This window comes from Panthera onca, chromosome B2, assembly GCF_046562875.1.
Source record: "Panthera onca isolate mPanOnc1 chromosome B2, mPanOnc1 haplotype 2, whole genome shotgun sequence".
Lineage (NCBI taxonomy): Eukaryota > Metazoa > Chordata > Mammalia > Carnivora > Felidae > Panthera > Panthera onca.
The window spans coordinates 48,195,459-48,216,879 of NC_138343.1; the positions used below are offsets into that span (position 1 = coordinate 48,195,459).

At 44.1% G+C, this 21,421-nt stretch overlaps 1 protein-coding gene across 4 annotated transcripts in view; it reads left to right on the top strand.

The window, feature by feature from the left end:
• The first annotated feature begins 3,421 nt into the window (after nucleotides 1-3,421).
• Nucleotides 3,422-21,421, top strand: part of TFAP2B (transcription factor AP-2 beta) — a 30,159-nt gene continuing 12,159 nt past the window's right edge. For 2 of the 4 annotated variants that reach the window (XR_009605027.3, XM_060615718.3), the window contains exons 1-4: nucleotides 3,424-3,749; nucleotides 6,936-6,962; nucleotides 8,198-8,656; nucleotides 13,505-13,565. Coding sequence is in view for 3 of the 4 variants with exons in the window: in XM_060615718.3 (XP_060471701.1) it covers nucleotides 3,669-3,749; nucleotides 6,936-6,962; nucleotides 8,198-8,656; nucleotides 13,505-13,565 (628 nt within the window). In the remaining variant the exon portion in view is untranslated. Of the gene's footprint in view, nucleotides 3,750-6,935; nucleotides 6,963-8,197; nucleotides 8,657-13,504; nucleotides 13,566-21,421 lie in introns of all 4 variants that reach the window. The other 2 variants (XM_060615717.3, XM_060615719.3) reach the window with 2 other exon arrangements.

A 21,421-nucleotide genomic window follows, 5' to 3' on the forward strand; every position in this document is an offset into this window, starting at 1 on the left:
CAATAATCCTAATTCTATGTCTTTGCTTTTTCCATTTTATTATTTTTTGTGTTTGTGGAAGATAAAAATAAAGGAAACCCAGGCAGCCCATGTAATGTGTAAAAGAAAAAGTAGTCCATCAGGCAGCTGCAAAGGGAGATAGTTTATGAACCTTAAATCATAGGTGTCAAGGTGAGGAATAAGGGAACGAAGGAAGTCTATGAAAATTAGATAATCCATAATTATGTTTTTAGAAAAAATAAAATATGAGAGTATTAATAGTTGATCTTGATTTAATATAATGACGTTTTTCGGTAACATTAAAAAAAAAAAAGTTTTAAACCTACTCCGAAAACCGCCAGCAGAGGGCTCTATCCTAGGTGCATTAGCTTTCCCTTAGCGCCTCCTACATTTATGGATAATACTCCCTCCGTTTGAGGCTAAGAGGAGGGCGTTATTAACTGTCCTCTCCGCTGTTATAAACGGAAATAAATATAAGTGAAAGGGTAAAATACGAATATAGCTATTTTGGATGTCTCCAGCAAGCTTTTTACCTAGGCGAGCGTGTACGCGCCCTGAAAAAGAAATATAGGCATAAGGCAAGACGAAATGAAAAGTGAAATGATGAAAATGCATATTTTACTCGTTTATCTCCCATTCCAAACCAGAGTGTTTTGCTTTTACGTTTGCTTTGTTTTGCATTTATTAAAAGGAGATCTTTTCCTACACCATGTGACTGGAAGTTAAAGCGAAATGCAACAGACAGGAGCAAGAAAAGCAGGCTCAAGTAAGGAAAATTGTCTCAGCAGTGATCGCGCTTTCAGTTGTACATTTTTTGAGACGTTTGAACTTTTTAGATCCTGAAACAGTGGTTTCAAAAATTAGTAGATATATTAAGAGTTGAACTTTAAAAATGCTTTAAGCGATAACAGGTTTTCAAGAATGGAAAGAAATCGCTAAAAAAGAAATCGAGCGGCCGCGCAGGATTTGCTTGTATAAAATCCCGACAGAGGGCGCTGTTGCCCGTTCGATGACCTACGGAAGACTCCGAAGGAAAAATTTCCCTTGCAATTTCTAGGGTTTTTTGAATAATGCCCATGTTGAAAAATTGACTCGGGTTTTAATTATCGTTATGTACTTCTTTGCGTATCCCTTTATATTTATGCTTCATTCTTTATTATTTATTAAATTTATGCTTCATTCTTAATAAACCAGATTTGGGTTTTTTCAGTTTTCCTAAAGAATTTATATAAATTTTAACCAAATATTTAAAGATGTTCCTAATCTTAAAAATATCTAATATTAGCATAAAATAAAATTACATATGCAAATGTTGAAATTAGACATATATAAGGCTATGAAATACACTAACATATATTTTTAGTAGTTTTGCATATAAAGTATCTTTCTTGGGTTCTTGTTTTGTTTTGTTTTAAGCTATAGAGTTTATTTACTTTAGACTAATCAATGACATACCAAAAAATATATTTAAAAGGTTTCAGAGGAAAAAATTAAGATTTTTTTTCAAATGCTTTCTATTTGGGTTGAAATGATCTTTAGACTTAAATAGATAATGGAGTTATTGACTTGAAGGAAGAAGACAATTATTCTCATTAATAAATTTGTGTCTAAAGCACCTGAATTTCCAAGTCTATAATATTTGTCTTGCAAAATATTGATCTGGGACTGATTTTAGTTATGGAAAGGGTGGGAAGGAATGGTCAAACCTGTTTCAAGTCCTACCACACAGTAAAATTAGAAAGAATGCCTTCCCATGTCCAAACCAGCTCTGGGGGCAAAGAAGAAAATCTTGGCTCATGCTCCCAGCGGGAAATCGGTATAGATTTTGTATGGTTTAAGGTGTTAATATTTAAAGTAGAGGAAAAGAAGAAGTAAGGAGGGACGGAAGGAAGAGTAACAGGGTGGAAGGAAAAGAGGAGGGAGGGAGGGAGGGAGGAAAGGAAGGAGGGAGAAAAGGAAAGACCAAACATGAAAATTACAACTGGAAATGAAGAAAGGGTTTATTTCCTGAAGTTCTTTCTGAAGCACCTTTTTTTGGTGTTCCTTTCATTTGACTTATCGTTAAGAAATTAAATTTAAAACCTGCAGAATTGTTGGGTCTGGATTGTATGGAGCTTGTCCTTGGTTTTTATCGAATCCACCGCGGTTGTCCGGAGCCCTCTCCTGGAAGAGCGTCCTTCCCCGCGCGCACACGGTAGCGCTCAGCAGTCGTGAGATTTACAGACAATCGCCCTTTGCAGATTCACTCTTATCAGGTTTAATAACTTCCACCCCAAATTGCCCCGTCCCTCCTCATTCCCTCCTGTCATTTATTTTCTGCCCGGGGGCAGGGATCCTCCACTGGATTTCCCTTCTGGCTGTGGGAATCCTTCCGTACCCTGAGAGGGAGTAGAAAAATAGAGGGGGTGGGAAAAAGGAATGAGGTGAGTATTCGCTTCGGGATGAAATTCGTAAACCTTGTGCCTTTTTAGGGCTCCCGTTTTCAAGGTTTGGTTAACTTTGTTATTGTTGTTGTTTATGTTTTCCTTCTGGAAAAAAAACAAAACTAGACAATTCACCTCACTAAGGAAAAAAAAAAAACACTCAGAACAAAAACAAACAAAATCCATACATGCTAAAATATTTTTCACTATTTCTTTTAAGAACATCCTGCTTAAATCTTCCAAAGGTTCAGGTGACCATTTGTTGACTGTCCATGATTAAAACCACTTAAAAGTTACAGACAACAGATGCAGATATAATGTCCTGTCTCTACAAAGAAGGCTCGAAATTAAGATTGTGTGAAAGTCTGCATGTGTTGTTCCCAACATCTGAAAAAAAAAAAAAAAAACAAAACAAAACTTCATAATGTGGAGACTATAGCCAAGAAAAGAATGGCACATGGAATTCGTTGAAAATGCACACAAATAACCCTTAAAATGACAAACAAGACAGATTGAGGTGTTCATACAGTATTTAAGTTTCCAAACATGTAGGACAAAATGACCAAAAAATATTAGAAATGGTCACTGTGGTGAGCTGGCTTTTTTGGTTCTATTCCGACAGAGATACAGTTAAAAAAAAAAAAAAGTTTGTAGACATCAATACAGAGAAATTGCCCTAAAAAATCCCCAAATCCAGCTTTCAAAATACCCTCCTGCTGAACACACATGAATAGGAGCTTTTGTGTTTAAAAATCTCGGTAATGGTCCCCCTTTTAAAATCTACATAGAAAATGGGGGACTGCTGGTCCCCTGGTTTCTCATTATGAATTGTAAAGACTTTAGTCAGTGGCTACAATGATTCATCATTTTCCATATAGAGGTTTTTAAATGTGTATGTTTCTATTAATCACACTGCACGCCTATCTCTCCTTTAAATGCATGTTTAGAGTCTGTAGACTGAGTGACCCAGGGGTGCTTATATAACTCAATGTGGGTGTCTGGTGTAAATACGTGTTTATGATTTTTATAATATATATGTCTGTGGGTTGCATCTAACTCCTGTGTGTGTAATAATGTTTTTCCCTCTGCTGCGGCTTACTTCTCCAGCCTATTGTTTGAGACAACAGATATAAGTTGCGATGGGAGAGGAGCGTCGGATTTGGTGTGTATCCCCCATTTCCAATTATAGATGGATCATTACAGACAGCGGAGTCCTGAGAAGCCAGACATCTGCTCCTCACATGAATGCACTCACCTCCTAGAGACCAGGCTGCCATCATGCTCTGGAAGCTCGTGGAGAATGTCAAGTACGAGGATATCTATGAGGTGAGCGACACCCCCAGATGCATCTTAGAGCTTTGCAGATACAGAATTTGAGCTTCTTGACACCCCAACTGATATATATTTTTCAGCTATTTAGTCGTAGATTTCCGGTCGGTTTTCTCAGCTTTCCCTAACTTTTAGAAAAGCTGGCTGGGGGAGAGACTTCAGTATTCGGAAAAAGGGACTTTAAGGTTGAAATCTGGCTACTTTAAAGTTAGGAAATTTCTCTCTTTTCGTTCTTTTTTTTTTTTCTTTTATTTTTCTTTCCTTCTTCTTCGCCCCCCCCCCCCCCCAGGCTTTGATGGGGAATGTGGTGCTACTCAATGTGGGCAGAGAAAATAGAGACTGATCAAGGCAGAGGCTCTCCTGGGTTTGAGTGTAGGAGAGAATTAGATGTTCAAGCCTCATTCGTAACAGACTCGGGCTTTTAAATTTTATTTTCAGTAATACTTCTGAAATCGGTAACAAACGGATCCAAGTAGAGGACGGAAAATTAGAAGGAGGGAGGTAGATAGCTAGATGGGTGTCGATAGAGCAGAAGCTAAGGAGTCCTAGCAGACCTTTTTTTCTTTTTTTTTAAAATCTTTTTCCTTGTGTTTTGCTTTTTTGAGAGTCAGTGCGTCCAACACCCCGTTTGGGGGTATTTTTAACGCAGTGTTCTGCCCTTGTTGAGCGCGCACGGCTCTCCAGCGCTGGGGTTGGCGCAACTCTTCTGGGGCGGGGGAAGTTGCCCGGAGCCCGGCGGGGCCGGGGCCGGGGCCGCGCTCGCCGCTGCCCTGGTCGGCCTCCGGCGCCGGCTGACGCGGCGGCGGGGCAGCTCCGGGGCTGGCGGGCGAGGCGGGCGGCCGGGCGGGGCGCGCGGCGGGACGGGGAGGGGACGGCGGCGGAGGCCCGCGGAGCTCCGCTCCGAGCGGAATGGCCTCGCAGACCCCGACTTGGGTGCCGTGGGAAGAGGGCAGCGCAGACTCGAGGAGACGTCGAGGGAGGGAGGACGGAAAGAAACGCTCGGAGGGAGGGCGCCGCACAGTTAGGGAAGGGGGCAGGGGGAAGCTGGCGAGCCGGGCGACCGAGACCGTAAAGCGGAAAAGTTGGAGAGAGGAGGAGGACGGGAAGCCAAGTCCTGGGCGACCGGCGCCAAGTGGCGCTCGCTCGGTCGTACGGAAAGGTCGCGGTGGGACGCACAGAGGTGCCCCGAGCCGGTGGGGGAGAAAATGCCACCCCGGCACTCCGGGAAGATTCTGGAAAGCCCGGCCGGGAGGCGCCTGGCGGATACAGGGAACCGGCCGCGCACAGAGGCGGCCGCTAAGCCCCGACTGACGCCGCGGGCCCAGCCTCACCCCCGCGGACTGGGGCTCCGCGGCCCCACCGCCGCCCGGCCGCCGCGTCCCGTCCCGCAGGCAGCCAGTGCCCCCAGCTCCGGCCGGGCCGGAACCCTAAGAGAGTGTGTGTGTGCGTGTGTGTGTGTGTGTGTGTGTGTGTGTGTGTGTGTGTGAGAGAGAAAGAGAGAGAGAGAGAGAGAGACAGAGAGAGACAGAGACAGACACAGAGACACAGAGATGATGAGGGTTTTCCTTTCCTCTTTGTGGCGGTGTATCGACTGTAACGAAGAGCCGCGCCTCCGCCTGGTGGGGCTTGTTTCGGTTCGGCCTCCTTTTCTTTCTTTAACAGGCGGGATAATGGTAAAGTCGAAGGCGCTAGAATTATCTTAAAGAATGTGAGCGCCCGAAGTGAGCATGACACTCACGGAGATGGGGTCATGGTGTGTGTGAACAGCTGGGAATATACATAGAGGGATTTCAGTGGGTTCCCAAAAGTAAGCAGGATAAAACTTGGTCTCTGCTTACGAAAAGTAAACTGGCTAAATGAGATAGGAGGGAGGGACAACAGAAAGAATAGAGGGAAAGAGGAAGAGGGAGGAGTGGAGTGCAAGAAGGGTAGAGAGAGGAGACCAAAATGGGAAGGAGGAGGGAAGAGAGAGAAGAGAGGGGAACTGAGAGCGAGGGAAAGAGAGGGAGGAGAGAGAATATTGCAGGTACCCTTATCTGGCTAAATTTTCTGATCAAAACTATAGGAGAACCAGGAGCCCTGTGGAAGGAACCTTTTTAAGTCCGGAGGAAGGTTGAACTTTAACAGAAATGGCAGTCAGGCCAGTTGAACGGGTTCCTGAAACATCCCAGAAGGTTTTCTGTTGCCCCTGGCTTTGCCTGGAAAGGATACATTTAGTGTACTTGGAGATTGATTGCATATATTTTAAATTGAGGTAAAAATCACAGACTGAGCAGTGAAAAGGGACTGGTCACACAAGGGATGAAAAAAAAAGCCCCATCTCTCTCCAGTCCTTTAATAAATCAGCATAATCTCCAATATTCAGTGCAAATCTGCAAACGTCACTTGTAAACAACCAGGCCCACCGGTTTACTTTTCTCTCCCCTCCAAATGATGAGGCAACGCCTTTCTATTTTGTTTTTCTAATCTGCACACAAAGCACCTAGGGCGATCAGTTCTTCCCATTAGGAAAGTCCCTCTCCAGGAACAAGGACACCTACATTCTGTACAAGCCCCCAGCGATGCTCTCCCTCACTGCCTTGTCCAAAGTAGCAGGGGCTGCCTTACGCGTGTCCCCGGCTCAGTTAATTGAAGTTCTGCCTCTTTCCTGCTAAACTTTTTCCCCAGTCTGCCTTTGCCAGCCCCCTCGTCTGATTACATCTAGTAATTCTCCACTGAATGAACGTCATTTACAATAGTAGGGGAGCTCTGCGCTCGCTGCTGCTTCACGCTCCATTTGTCCTCCATTCTCCCTTTAAAGTACTCGTGTAATATTAATAGTCATGAATATCAATTATTATGAGGCGGTGTAGGCAAGCGGAGGGAGGAAGGGGCGCTGGAGCAGTCTGAGCCCAGCTTCGGGTGGAAGAGGACTGTATCTGGAGCCCCGAAGAGCGGCAGAAGAAAAGAGGCCAAAAAGACAGCAAGAGACCCGATGAACAGCTCTGTCTGTGTGTGACAGGCATCGCCAATCTTGTTTGGGGGTGGGGGGGGATTTTTTTTTTTTTTTTTTTGATGGCTTGTCCTGGAAACCCCTCAAGCTCGGCTCCTGTGTCCAGCTCGTTTCTCTGCTGGACTCCTTGATTTTTTTTTTTTTTTAAATCACTGTTTGATTTTGAGCAGTAACCAGGCTTTTTTTTCCAGATGTTAGTCCACACCTATTCATCCATGGTGAGTTTGGATTCACGTTGTACCAGAATTGCATGCTCCCCCCTCTCACTGTCTCTCTGTCTCTCCGTCTCTGTGCGTGCGTCTCACTCTCTCTGTCTCTGTCTTCCTTTGAGCGCCTTTGGCTTGGTAATTTAGCACCATAATTGGAGGAGGCTGCAGCTGCTTCTCTCTGCATTGTGTGTTCTCCGTCTGAGCTCCATGAGTCAGCTGGGGAGGGGGGAGGCCGTAGAGAAAAACTTTTTATTTGCCACTGCAGTTTGGAAATTTAGGTGACAATTTCTCCAAAAAAGAATCACGGGGACTTTACCAAGGCACTTCCACAAAGGACAGGGAGAAACTTAAACACCCCTCTCTCACACACACCTCCCCCTTCTCCTTCCACTCAGTTTGCCACTCCAGACAGAACCAACAGTAAGTTGTCTGGGCTTTTTCTTGTTTTTCCCTCCCCAGGTCCTTAATTTTCACACCCTGGAGTATCATAGCATTAGATACAGAAAAGCAACCATAGAAATAACTCCTTCGAACCACGACTCAACTTAAAGGAACGTGGGTTCAGGATGTAATTTCAAATGAGATCCATTTCAATCAAACAGTATTTAAATGATTTAATTCCTCTTGGGGAGGGAGGGGTGACTGGGAACTCAGAGTAGGCAGATTTCTCAGAGCTCCTGGAATTATCAGGTTGTGTGGGGAGCATTTGGTCAGCTGGCTGGGTTGCCAGTGAAGGCAGAAGTTGGTTTGGAACAGGAGCAGCAGCAGAGCAAACAGTATGAAGTTTTATTTGTTATGCTTTGCACCTCTGGAAGAGTTAGAAAAGATAGTTTAAAACACCCAGAAGAGGAAACACTGTACGGGAGGCTCCTATATTTTTAATTAAGGAATTTAGAATTCCCCCCATACATTCAGTTACTTGACCCTTACCCCTTTTGCCTGCTTTGCACTCCCAACAGAAGGCTCAGATGTTGGTTAAGTGGGTGGTGATTCTACCCACTTTTCCCCTCAAAGCCTCGCGTTTGGAATTGCTGAAATCATGTGCCCTCTGAGTCAACCTGGGAGTATAAGTTTCAGACTCTTGCTTCCCCTGTCCTGGGAAGAATGTACAGAAGCGGGGCTTCTCCATTAGTCGCTTGTATTTTTTTTTCTTTCTCTCTCTCTCTCTTTCTCTCTCTCTCTCTCTCTCTCTCTCTCTCTCTCTCTCTCTGCTTCTGTCTCTCTCTCCTTCTCTCCGCTCCCAGGACCGGCACGATGGCGTCCCGAGCCACAGTTCCAGGCTCTCACAGCTGGGCTCGGTGTCTCAAGGACCTTACTCCAGCGCCCCGCCGCTGTCCCACACCCCGTCGTCAGACTTCCAGCCGCCCTACTTCCCGCCTCCCTACCAGCCGCTCCCCTACCACCAGAGCCAGGACCCCTACTCCCACGTCAACGACCCCTACTCCCTGAACCCACTGCACCAGCCCCAGCAGCATCCCTGGGGGCAACGGCAGCGGCAAGAAGTGGGTTCAGAAGCCGGCTCTCTCCTGCCCCAGCCTCGGGCCGCCTTGCCCCAGCTCTCGGGCCTCGACCCCCGGAGGGACTACCACTCGGTCCGCCGGCCAGACGTGCTGCTGCATTCGGCGCACCACGGCCTGGACGCGGGCATGGGTGACAGCCTCTCGCTGCACGGCCTCGGCCATCCCGGAATGGAAGACGTCCAGGTAACCACAAACAAACAAATGAGAAGGACAATAAATAAATAGTGAGTGCCCCGGGAGATGGGAGGGGTGGGGGAGGGGCACTCTGCATCCTGGTGGGGGGAGTTTCCATCTTTAAAACAGGACTAGCTGGACACGACTTATATAACTGTTTATGTGTTATGCATGTAGTGGCGATTTCTGGAGGTCCAGTTATGAAAGCTGGAACCACTAGAAATGAAATCTTGAAGGAGAAAGAGATGCATGTACGGGCGGATAGTTTAGGGTCATCACAATCAAGGCTAGTTGTTTTTCCTCTTGCCTTAGCTACTTCCTTTTTCTCTTGTACTTTGTGCTAGCAAGCTAGGTACCCTCCCAACCACCACTGCCCCCCGCCATGCACGTTCCATAGTGGGCCTGGCCCCTGACAAGGCAGGTGAAAGCTTGGGCTGCTTAGAGTCTGGGGCTTCAGCATAGAGGTGCAAGGGCCTCTTGGGCTCCAGAGGTTCCTGCTGGATGTTAAGCATGACAATGCACATGGGGCAGAAAAACATGTGTTATGATCATCCAAACCAGGTCCTACTTTGAATGTCCCATAAGCTGCTGAGCCCTTTTTGAAGATAAATGAGTTCCAAAGTCATCTCCGGAGAAATGGAATAATTGTAGGGGTGGGGGTGACCCAGAAAGCCATAATTCTGCTTGGGAGTCCAAGAGGACACATACCATTTTGGAGAATTGCTTTCACCTCTTGGTGCATCAGACGACTGTGGAGCAGTATTCTCCACATCCCTCCTCAGTTCTCCCCTCCATTAATACTCTCCTCTCCCCAAAGCCACCATCCCAGTTAGACAGGCATCACGTGTTTGTTTCTTAAAACAAAAGGCTCAAAACACTCCCCCCACCCACTCCCTAACCCATCTGCAACCTACACAATGGAGCCTGATTTGGTTGAGAATACTTGGTTAAACTAAACAAAGAAACATCAAAGAAATGATTTCGAAAAACTGTCTGGGTGATTCTGAGCAGGTCTCCTTTTGCTCCCTAATTTAAATAGTCTGCAGAAAGGATAAATACGGTTGAAAGGTATTTGACACTTTGGTCTCATTGGCATAGTTGTATATATTATGCATCGTTTTAGACGTACCTCTAAAGCAAAGGAAAATGAAATGGGAAAGGGAAAAGTCCTTCTGTTTTACCTTACTGGGGAAAATATACATTTATTTCGGACAGTTAAAGTGTGGTGACAGCATCAAATGCTGCCTGTGTGTACCCTGTAATGGTTTATTGTTTTAGAAGAAATTCAGTTATTTATTATTTCCCAAAATAATGGGATCACATGATTTGTGGCTGGATTTACCCATAGTAACATGAACGATAGTTTTGTTGGTTTAATCAAGCTTGATGATCTCTGTCTGGAGATAACTGCTCATTTCAGAATACCATACAAGAAGGAAATATTTAATAGCTTTTTAAAAAATGTATTGAGGTAATATGTGTCTGGGAGGGGGCAAGTTTTTAAATTAACCTTTCTGAGTACGGCTCAAAGTGCTAGATAATGAAAGTGGACCAACTCATCACCACTGCTGTTGGCAATGCTAACGCACTGGCCGTGTCACCACCACCCTGCAGGCCCAGTGACTCAGTCATTCTAACCCAGGAATTCTCTCAAAAGAGGGAATAGATTTCTTTGGTCTCAGTTTTAGTTTGGTTTTAGTTTAGTTTTTAGTTTTTTAGTTTTTTTTTTTTTTTTTTTTAAGATAGAATTGTGAGGGGTTTTGGGTGTTTGGTCAAATGCAAAGGACGAGAGAAGCACAGGACCAGTTCAGGGTGTATTGGGGAGAACACCCGCATCAAAGCGTCGCGCGGCAGGCTGAGTTGTTGCGTCGAAACAAGGACTGCGGAGGTGCAGAGAGCCCAGAGGAGAGAAGGTGCAGGCCCCGGCCCACGCATGCTCCCCACCTCTACCGAGTTCCTCCCCCAGAGGCTTCCAAACCCGTCATCTGGCGGGGTGGGGTGGCTCGCAGGACTTTCTCTGGACGACCTTCAGTGCACGGGGTCACGGGGATACATCCTGCGCTTGTCCCAGGCTGCAGGGAGGATCTCTGTCTCCGCGGCGGCGATGACAGACCTTCTGAGGCAGGGATGCGTTTGACACGACAGGGGGCAGGTGACAAAGAAAGACGGGGGAGAGATGTACCTAGGACCGGGCCCCGAATGCAGGGGCTTCGCCTGAGCTGCTCCATCCCGAAGGATCCACTCCGAGTTGCTGGGGGGGGGGGGGGGGGGTGGTGCGGGTAGGGGTGGGGAGAGGGGGGAGGTGAAGTTACCCGAGCCGGTGGGGATTTCACCGTTTCCTGCAGCTACGGATTGGGTTGGCTGCGCCTGACCAGTCTTTAAAAAGGGACCAGAGGGTGCCTCGGCCTGGACCTCAGTCACTTGTACGAACTCGAAGACCTAGTGTGTGTTCCGGATCCCTCTCCCTGCCCCCTCCCAGCCGCGGACCTGACAGGTCCCCAGGGCGCCGCTGGGCCAGAGGGCCTCACCGCGAGGGGTACTCACCTGGCCGAGGGTTGGTTTGTGGGTATGTCGTGTGACCCAGACACACGCGGAGGGCCACCGCCCCGACCGACCGTGAGAGAAGAGGAGGGGAGCTAATTAACCAAATGCTTCTAATATTTTTTTAAATGAAACTATAAAACCCTGTCAATTTCTATTTCAATTTACTCACAGGGGCTATTAAACTAGCAAATCGCAGTTTGGGCTCTGGGTATGCTACATTTCACCCATTTGCGTGTATGTGTGTTGGGGGGTGTGCACTGTTAAAAAAAAAAAAAAAAAACTCCGGAAAAACAGCATCAGAGAGAAAGATGGAGTGAGATGACACCTACTTTGGAGTTTAGTTGTCGTGAACCCCTCTTTTCTTCTTCCAGTCTTTGCTCCCTAACCTCGCGTCACCTCTACTACCCCTGAGTATAAGCATATAAGGACGTTGTCAAACCCCACCACACACACACACACACACACACACACACACACACACACACCAGTGTCTTAAAGCAACCCCTGGTATCACTTTTAACTAAAGAAGTCTAGTAATTACGAGTCTGAGTTGTTTTTCTGCGCTTCCGCATGCAGTCCTAATTAAATCTTTACGATCCTCCCTGTGACGATTAAGCGCCAGCATGCTGCGTGAATATCCTGTACAAAAACCCAGCAGGCGGCCGTAATTAGATAGAAAATCAGACAAGAGCCTTCTCATTAACTACCACAACTACCCCACGTCGCTGATGAGGCGTATATACATATTTACGTATCGGCGTGAGGGTGAGGTGTGGGGGCGCCCTGGGTCCCGGCCCCCGAGATCCGGGGCCTGCCCGCCCACAGTCACCGACGACTATTTTGGTCTTGAGTGGACGCCTCGCACTGTAGACACGTGAGCATGGCAAGGCGTGAATCGTGTGTGTGCGCGCGCGCGCACGCGGGTGTGCAAGGTGGGGGTGTCCTGAGGAGTTCCGAGCAAGTTGTATGAAGTATTTGCTAAAGCGTTTTACTGTTTCTTAATATGGACATGGCATGTTGCAACATGGAAAACGGGTCTTACGGGGAATAACAATTTTCCTCACCTTTCCGACAACTGAAGAGTGACTCTTAAAAACGTAAAGAAACAAATTAACATGCTCCTCCCCCGCTCCTCGTGATTAGATCATCTCGTGTCTAATGTGCTGCTTGTTTGGGGTAGACAGTCTCTTCCTTGTGATGAACACACACCCTGTCTGGGGATGAGGTGTGAGTGGGTGGGAGGTGCTGTGAAAACACAACCTCACTCCCAAGCCGTTTGCTTTTTCCTTCTCTGTAGAGTGGGGGACAGATTGGTCCGAACGTAGGTTTCTAAGAATCAAGGAAAGAAAGCAGCGGTACATTTCAGAAAGACCTAGCATTTATTTTTCATTTGTGGGGTGGGGTGGGGAGAGGAGGGAATACAGTGCTTTTGGATGCCCTGGGACGCACAGCCAGAACTTCTGTATTTGTACATCCTGACAGTAAGAAACTCATCCCAACAGCCATTTCCCCTCAGAAGTGCTGCCAACACCCAGGGTTGAAACTCCCCTTTAGGATAAGACTGTGGCACAGAAGATGAATGCTCTTTGCCAGAACCTAGGTGATCACTGGGAAGATGGGGGGCTGTCTGTGTGTCTGTGGTTACTGTGGCCCTAACAGGTGTGCTTCTTGCTGGGAAGTAGCAGCAGCAGGATTGGGAGGGGAAGCAAATTGTGCAGGTTCCTCTGAGGGATTATCAGGCAGCAAGAAATTCATAGCACACAAGGACGTGTACGGACTGAAGAGTGTGTGCGGTCCTGCCAGCTTGCAAACGTGTTCCTATGTGTTGCTGTTTGCATTCCATTCCAAATTGCTCAGACTTTAATTAAAATCCCATAATGTAAACTATTATGTATTTGTAAAGTGACTCTGGGGTTAAGATGTGCTGGGATAGAACTGAAAACAGGAATTATCCGTACTTATATTGGTGAAAATCTTTCAGCTGTTGCCAAATTTTCACAATTCATAAGAGCAAGTAATATGAAAGTTTATATGTCTGTGTAACATCTATGTTTAATATAATAACTAAACCAATACTGCATCCCAGATGTCTCTTGCAGTTTCCTTTTTCCTCCTCTTCCATTGGAAGAATTTATAATTTGGGTGACTTTCATTTCTATGTTGATTTGGAGGTAATAATGATAATAATAAAACCTCCCTTTGTGAATTAATATAAATGGAAATAACAGAAACTCCAGTTTGGAATGACATGATTTATGTGTGCAATTCTTTAATATCCAGTCAATTTGAATAGTGATGTTTTTATATTCACAGTCAGTTGAAGATGCCAATAACAGCGGCATGAATCTATTGGACCAGTCTGTCATAAAAAAAGGTATGGATTATTCCTCCCAAAAGTAAGCAAAGTTTTCCTGTGCAGTCATGTCTTTATGAGTTTTCGCTTTGGGGGAATTCGTTATGTTATAAGAGAGAAATGTTTGTGCACAATCACAGGACAAAGGTGTAAAAGGCCTGGGTGTAAAAGGCATGTTGGGAAGAAGGAAACGGGGAGGGGCAAAGACAGAAACCCAGATGAGAGAGACAGAGGGACAGAGACTGTTGCCACTTTCTCATGGTACATTTGGCAGCAATTGTAGACACATCTTAAATAATCGAACTACCATCGTGTGTGGAACTGGTTAGGAAACACTGCTTTCAAAACTGTGCTATAATTATTTCATTTATGACTGGAGTTTGCTGAGCTAAACCCTAACCTAGGTCATTGAGACAGGTCCTTCTCTTGTTTTTGTATTTGATTTTTGTGTGTGGTAATTCTGTTCCCAGTTCTCTTTTATGAGTTCTTTATTATTTTTTTTAAAAAATCCTGCGAAATGTGTTGCTAAATATGCACATCCCGAGAAGTTGAGACAGCCTATGCACATTTCTAAATCTTCCTACATATGCATTCATGATTTAGTGTGACTGTGGAATCACCCCATACTGTTAAAGGGCATGTGATATTAACAAATGTTTGCAGTCTCTTGTACAGCTGTAAGCAAAATAATTAACTAATTAAACTAATTAAATGTAATTACAATAACTCATTTCGGGCGTATTGCAGCTGCTTAATTTTTCCCCCTCTCTTCTGACAGTCACTGAGAGAATGCCTGGCGATTAGTGTGGCTGCCGAAAGGCCCGAATGTCACTCACATGCCACCAATTTAGGAGCTTGAATGTGTAAACAGTGCAATCTTTAATTATCGCTAGAGCTGGTATTTGGAGATACAGTTTTAACTACTGTAACCCTTTCTTATCAATTCTGGAGAAGGCCCGTCCTTATATTTGATGTCAACAATCCCTAGCTTCCGTCAGTTATGATTAATTTGAACCACATGACAGTCACAAAAATAATTAAAGAAAAGGTGCTTTGGAAAGGAATGCAAAGTCAAGCCTGGTACAGTAGAAGGGTTGTGAAGTAAGGATTCCAAACAGGGTGGGGTATTCTAAATTATCTTCCTTTACAAAGACAGAAAAAGAAGGATGGGAGTTGGGGCAGGGGTGGGGGGAGCTGTACTTGAATAATGCCATTTGGCTTTGGAATGTAATATCCTGAAGAAGAATGGTGAGATTTGGGGCAAAACTATTTATTTTGAGTGTTGCTCTAAACATCTCTCCCTATCTTCTTTAGATAGTGTCATTTCAGTTTTTAATGCCAGCTTTTCGGTTTGCTCGGACACCCAGGCTTGGTGCTTAGATTTGCAACTGTGCTGACAACTCACTTTCACCATTTCCTCTAGGGTCTTCTCTTTTGGTTAACTGCTAGTTGATGGGGGCAAGGCGGGGAGAGTGGGGAGGTACTTCCCCATTGGCTTTTCTGTTTCTTTTTTGTTTTAGCCCTCCCTCCCTTTTCACCAGAGGCTAGAACCCCTTATCTCAGGGTTCTGTATCCTAGAAACAACATTTGGGCTGTCAGTGGGTCATGCCCGACAGATGACCAATCAGAAATGTTATTAATAGGCAGGCCAATAAAAATATTTGGAATTTAGCTTGCTTAACAAAATGGACCTGAAAATATTCTTAGATGTATGCTGCTTTGGTTTCAGGGCTAGTATATGTTTGTCAGCAAAATATGAATATTTATGTATAAGGGTATCTCCAGGAATAAGGAGAATATTGACTAAAGTGGCTGGTTCTGTTCGAAAACATGCAATACTTTTTATGGCCTCTAAAGCCTTTTTAATTTTTTTTTAATGTATAGCTTAAAACATCTAAGTGGTACTCCAGTCACTTTATTGATTTAGGGGGCATGGTATGAATATGAAGTGTTAGGTCAACTCCATTATTTAATACTTCAGGTATTTCCTTTATTAGATGAAGAAAAGATCTGAGTATCATATATTTATCTTTAGAGAGTCATGGGTAAAATAGAAATAAGTGGTTGATTTACTTTTCTAGATAACTGTGAATCATTTAAAATAAGGGTATGGATTTACTTGCTTCTTCCTGGCCCTCTGGTCTCTCGTTTTTGTCCCCTCCCCAACCCTTATGAAGGATATCTCCCAGAGATTAATTTCATAAAAGAGGAGGTGAGACAGTTTTCAGAACTAAGTTTTATACATCTCAACAATGGGCAAGGGACTCGGTTGCTTAATTTATTTTCTAATGGGTTTTTAGAGAGATCTTTAATTTTTATTTTTTGTAGAGGGATTTTTAAAAGTCTACCTCACTAATAAAAGTGCAGCCACTGGCCCAGGTTTCGCTGTCTCTGCTATTATATATACTGAAGCCAGAAGACCTAGGCATAAAAGATAAAGGTCTCTATGTCTGTCGCTGTCTCTAATTATGGACTCTCTCCTAAAATTTAACCAATTTTTCACCCGTGTTGATATCACCTCATAGATTATAGGCTAGCTCTCTTGTTATGTTTGCTATCTGGGCTTAGCTGACATTTCTGAAGTAATTTAGTTAAGAGGAAATGAGTTGTTCCCAGTAGAGAGAGCAAACGAGTGGAGTGAAGGTAGCCAGCGTGATAAATGGCTCTTTCATTTGAAGATCTCCAGAGCTCGTTTACGGCTAATTTTCTGTATTGGCCCCCTTTGAGCTATTAATGCAATCGGCAGGGACCGTGGCCCCTCTCCTCTTAGCTGCCCCATTAGAGCTCCCATTAAGCTGCCGAGTCTCAACTCCGTGGCAGGAGTGGAGGGAGTAATGAAAGGTGCTTTTTAAACTCTCCTAATCTAAACCGGCAGAGGGTGGTTAATACGATTTGAAGGGGGCTGGTCAATGAGCAATCAATAAAGTAATAATGAGAAGGATTCGGTACATTAACAGTCTAAAAATCCAACGAGACATTAAAAAATCATTCTTAACTCTCAGTTCCATTAAGATTAGGATTCTGGGCCGGGGAGGGGCTGCGTTGGTGCCCAGCTAATATAAATGATCACTGCCACCATCCTATAACCTAACTAAAAAAGGCTCACCTAGGCTTTAAGAAGAAGTGTTTGGTGCATTCAGAGGCCAAAATGCAATAGGTTTGACACCTTAGAGAGCAGAAAATATGCTGGGATTTCTTGGAAAGGCTAGTGTGGCTGGAGTCCAAGGTTCAAATGTGACTGTGGGGCATTTTCATTGGTCTTGGGGATATCCTGTTTGGTTAGTTTCAGTTCAACCTCAGTTCTTTCCCACTTTTTTCCCCATTAGTTCTGGCCCCTTCCCCATATAAACACTTTGATTTGGTGTGGATTTTCTTTGGGGGGGGGGAGGTAGGAAGAAATTGCCAATTTCAATTACAATGTTGGGATTCTTCCTTCTGACCTAGAAGGTAAAAAAGCACCGAGAGTTATGTCAGAGCCTCTGAAAGGGTTTGAGTTTCCCCTCAAAGGAAGAGGTTCACATTTCCAGAGCTGACTTGGATCCCAATAGGTATTTATTCAACTCAAGACTCTGAGATACATTCCAGCCACCCAGGGAGTAATCAGAGTTCACAGAATTTTAAAAAATTTTTATTTATTTTTGAGAGAGAGAGAGAGAGTGAGTAGGGGAAGGGCAGAGAGAGAAGGAGGTACAGAATCCGAAGCAAGCTCCAGGCTCTGAGTTATTAGCACAGAGCCTGACGCGGGGCTTGAACTCACAAACCCGTGAGATCACGACCTGAGCCAAAGTCAGATGCTTAACTGACTGAACCATCCAGGTGCCCCAAGAGTTCACAGAATTTCAAAGTTGGAAAGCTCAGACACTCTTCTCCAACTCCCACCCTCCACCCCCAGTGGGGAGGAGGGGGGAACTGAGATGGAGAGAAGATAAATGACTTTCCCAAGTTCCCACACACCAAGTAAGTGATGGGACCCATTCAGTTTATAACCTCTTAGACTTTGCCCCTAAAGGATGCTAACACTGGATGTTCGTAGTTCTTTATATGCCAGCTTTCTTTGTGAGAATCCTTTTATTTTTCTTTCCAGGATTTCAGTGCTCACATTTATAGATGTGTTGTATATCCATGTGAAATAATATTTAGCCCTCAGGTAGATGAGAGACAATGCAAGTATAAAGAAAAGGGTGCTCTGCTGGTAAGAAGTACTTATTTCAAGCAGTATTCAACCTCTTGTTGGCTTCCTGGTGTAGCTTACGTATTTAAGTCTGAGTACCTTTCAGAGGGACTCACCTTTGAATCCATTAGATGGGTTCATTTCTTCCTTTCTTCTCCACCAGCGGATCAGACCCACAAAGGGTCTGTTTGCAGTCAAACACAGAGATCTCAAGGCTACGGTTTCATAGTTAAGTTTAAAAAATACACATTAAGAGCTAGTCTATTAACACTTTGGTTCTCTATAGTCCACTAATGAATAATATTTTCTGTAATCAGTTTTCCTTCCTCTCTCCTTAAATAAAACTCCAGTCACTCTAATGAAATACTGATTGGGTTTAAACCTTTTTTCTTCTCCCTAATATAATGCCAGGTAAAAAGGAATGGAGCAAGTTTTGTGGATGTTACGTGCAGAAGTTGGCCATGATATGCAACTGAGAACTGAATAGGAAAAAAAAAAACCAACCAGTTTTAATGTATGCACAGAAAATTGTAAACATGTAAAGAACTGAAAGCTTCACGCTGAGTTTTGCTATGCTCCATTTCCTTACCATTTCCTGCTGTCGCTTTAAACCTATCTTAGTCATCTCTGGGTTCCATGAGCAGGAACAGTGTGCTCATAATTACTAACAAATCAACCGGGTCCTGTTGCTCTCTGGGTTTATTGATAAGCTGGAGGAAAGCAGAAGGGAAAAGACAAAGAGAATAAAATATGGGGTTAATCAGCTGAGCTAAGCAGGTGTGAAAGTGGAGGGGAAGGTAGATAACACTGCTACGGATTTAAAGGAAAGTTAGGACAAGAAATGTGTAGGGTCTAGTCTAAGATACCAAGATTAAGGTCAGAGTGGGAGAGGGTTAGAACCTGAAGATGAGGGAGTAGAGGGTAGGAACATGATTTATACTTAAATTAGAAAATGGAAGGGCACCTGGGTGGTTCAGTTGGTTAAGTGTCCGACTTCAGCTCAAGTTACGATCTCAAGGTTCCTGAGTTCAAGCCCTGTGTTGGGCTCTGTGCTGACAGCTCAGAGCCTGGAGCCTACTTCAGATTCTGTGTCTCCCTCTCTCTCTGCCCTTCTCCCACTCCCACTGTGTCTGTCTTTCTCTCAAAAATAAATAAACATAAAAAAATAAATTAGAAAATGGAAATATAACCTGAAGCATATCTGCTCAAATGGCTTGCATCTTTGGGGGGCGGGGGGAACAACAACAAAAGAGGACAACAATGTGTTGACAGAAGCTGACTGGATTGGTGATATTTAGGTGATAATGCATTTGAGGAAAGGTACAGTCCATGGAACGGAAGAGAACACTATACATTCCCCAAAGGAAATGGCTCTTGTTAGGTAAATCAGGCAATTAACAATAGTGAAATTAGAGGGCAGGTTATAAAGTGTCTCTAAAGGCTTGGCTTTTCAAGAGATTTGGCATCTGGGACTCTGAGAAGCAGGTAAAATTCCAATCCTAAGGGGTATTGGTTGTTCAGTATGGGAAACAGGAAATGAACTTAGTATTTTCAACTTAGTAAGGTTTTTTCTTCTGTTAAAATATTCTATAGTGAGGTTTATTTTCTGTTAAAATATTCTTTCCAAATAGTATTTAAATATGAAAATATTGCTGATGTCAAAGATGAGATTTTTTTTTACAACTTATTTCTATAGTTCATACCATGTTAAAATTACAAAATTATATCTATATTTTGGAGAAAAGTTTCTCCAAGTTTACTTGAAGCTAATTCCCATGATCGTAAATTATTTGTTTATAGATCTTGAATACAAATCTGAAATATGGAAATCAAGAGTGCTGTGAAGAATAAGACAGATCAAATTAGATGTGGATGTTGTGTAAGAGAATTAAATGACAGGGTGTTTCCACCAAAATCACTGTCTTTTAAATGACTTTAACTCCGTATTTTACTCAAATGTAATTAATACTCACACTGTGACTTTTCATTGGTTCACTCTCAAAAGGGAATATGAGAATGTGATGAGGGGAATCAGAAAGAAGAAAACATGTTCTGTAGCCCCCCCGCCCCCAACCAGGACAGTGCAGAAGATCCACTCTGTTACCTAACATCACTCCCTGTTCTGAGACAGGGCCTTGAACTCTGCAGATCCAGAAATACTAAAACATCTAAGGAGTAGCAAAAGGAAATGCTTCAGGACCTCCATCCATTCTCCTAGGAAAATCCTTTTCCATGAGATGTTTGTAAAGGGCCAAACTGCAATTCCTAATAAATAAGAGATTTGGGACCAACCTGGCTTTCAGGAGTCTCCAAACAATCATGGAAGTCTGAATGCTGGAATCTGTAGTAGAGAGAATAAGCTGTTACAAAAATACTCACTGTTGGTTATTCTATACAAGAGAAGTTGTACAACTTGTTTGACATGTAGAGTTTTAGGCTCTGGATGGTGGAAAGAGCATGTCTTCCCCTACCAGGATGATAAGATAAGACATAATCTTTATTAAAGAGAAGGAATGGGAGCCTTCTTTTTCATGCCAGATGCATGTTTCAATAAATCCCCTGAACTGGTGATCAACAAATATTGTTTGAAGATTTGGGGGCTTCATATCCCATCAGAAGAAGCTAAGGTGTAAGGCAAACCAGGAAAAGTCACCTGCCCTGTGGCTTCTAGAGCCTGCAGAAAGAAAATGAGCTTCAGCAGTGTAGAAGTCCAAAGGAGCAAGACTGCCCGGGAATTGGGAGATTGGCCATTCATTGTTCCTCATTCCCAGCCCTTTGGTTCTACTGAGCCCCGCCTCTTCCTGAGGTGCAGATGACACTGAAACACAATTAAAGAGAAATACAGGCTGGAGAGACTGAATGCGCCTGGGTAGCAGTGGCAACCAGCTGTCAGCTCTTATTAACTTCTGCATAAAACATACCTTGAGTGCGGTTTGTTATCAATTACTTGCCGAAATGAAACAACTGGGGCAAGGCAAGACCTCCGCTCACATGAATTAGAGTGATTGGTTGATTGATCAGGGCACCTGTTGTAAATCATAACTGCTCCAAACAATCACCAGCCGGTGCTTTAGTTAATTTGTAAACAAAATTCATGTCACTGTGGAATTGCTTTCACTGGAGAGGAGCATTTGGGTTCATTTCTAAATGAATATGTTGTTATGATGTAGGAAAGAATGAGATCCACTTTTACAGAAATGAGCAGCTCTTTCGAGCCCAAGCTTAATGGTATTACTTGGCTGTTCTTGAGCAGTGTCTGAAAGAGCCCACTCTCCAGTGCTCTCCAGTGATGACCATAGATTTGAGTCCAATAAGAAAGGGGGGAGGGGTTCTCATACAGAACATTGGTATTACCATTTTATATCATTGATAATGTAATCACTCCCAGGCTTCAGCACCAAATATGATTATTATCCTTAGGGGATGGATGAGGAATCTAGGATTTAGAGAGGTTCACTGAGATATCTAAGGTCACAAGCTAGCACATGGTGGAATAGGATTTGCCGGGTTTCACAGCATAATTCAAACTCTGGGCTGTCTGTTTTGATTTTGTATAGTAAGTGGGACTGTGGCAAGGGGCACTCATAGCTACACACATGGGGTAAGTTTCCAGAGGAGTGATGGCTTTTCCATTTGTTTGTACACAGTGCTCTGAACGCACCGCAGCCCCATTGGAACAAACACTTCCTCCTCCAGCTTTCCACTT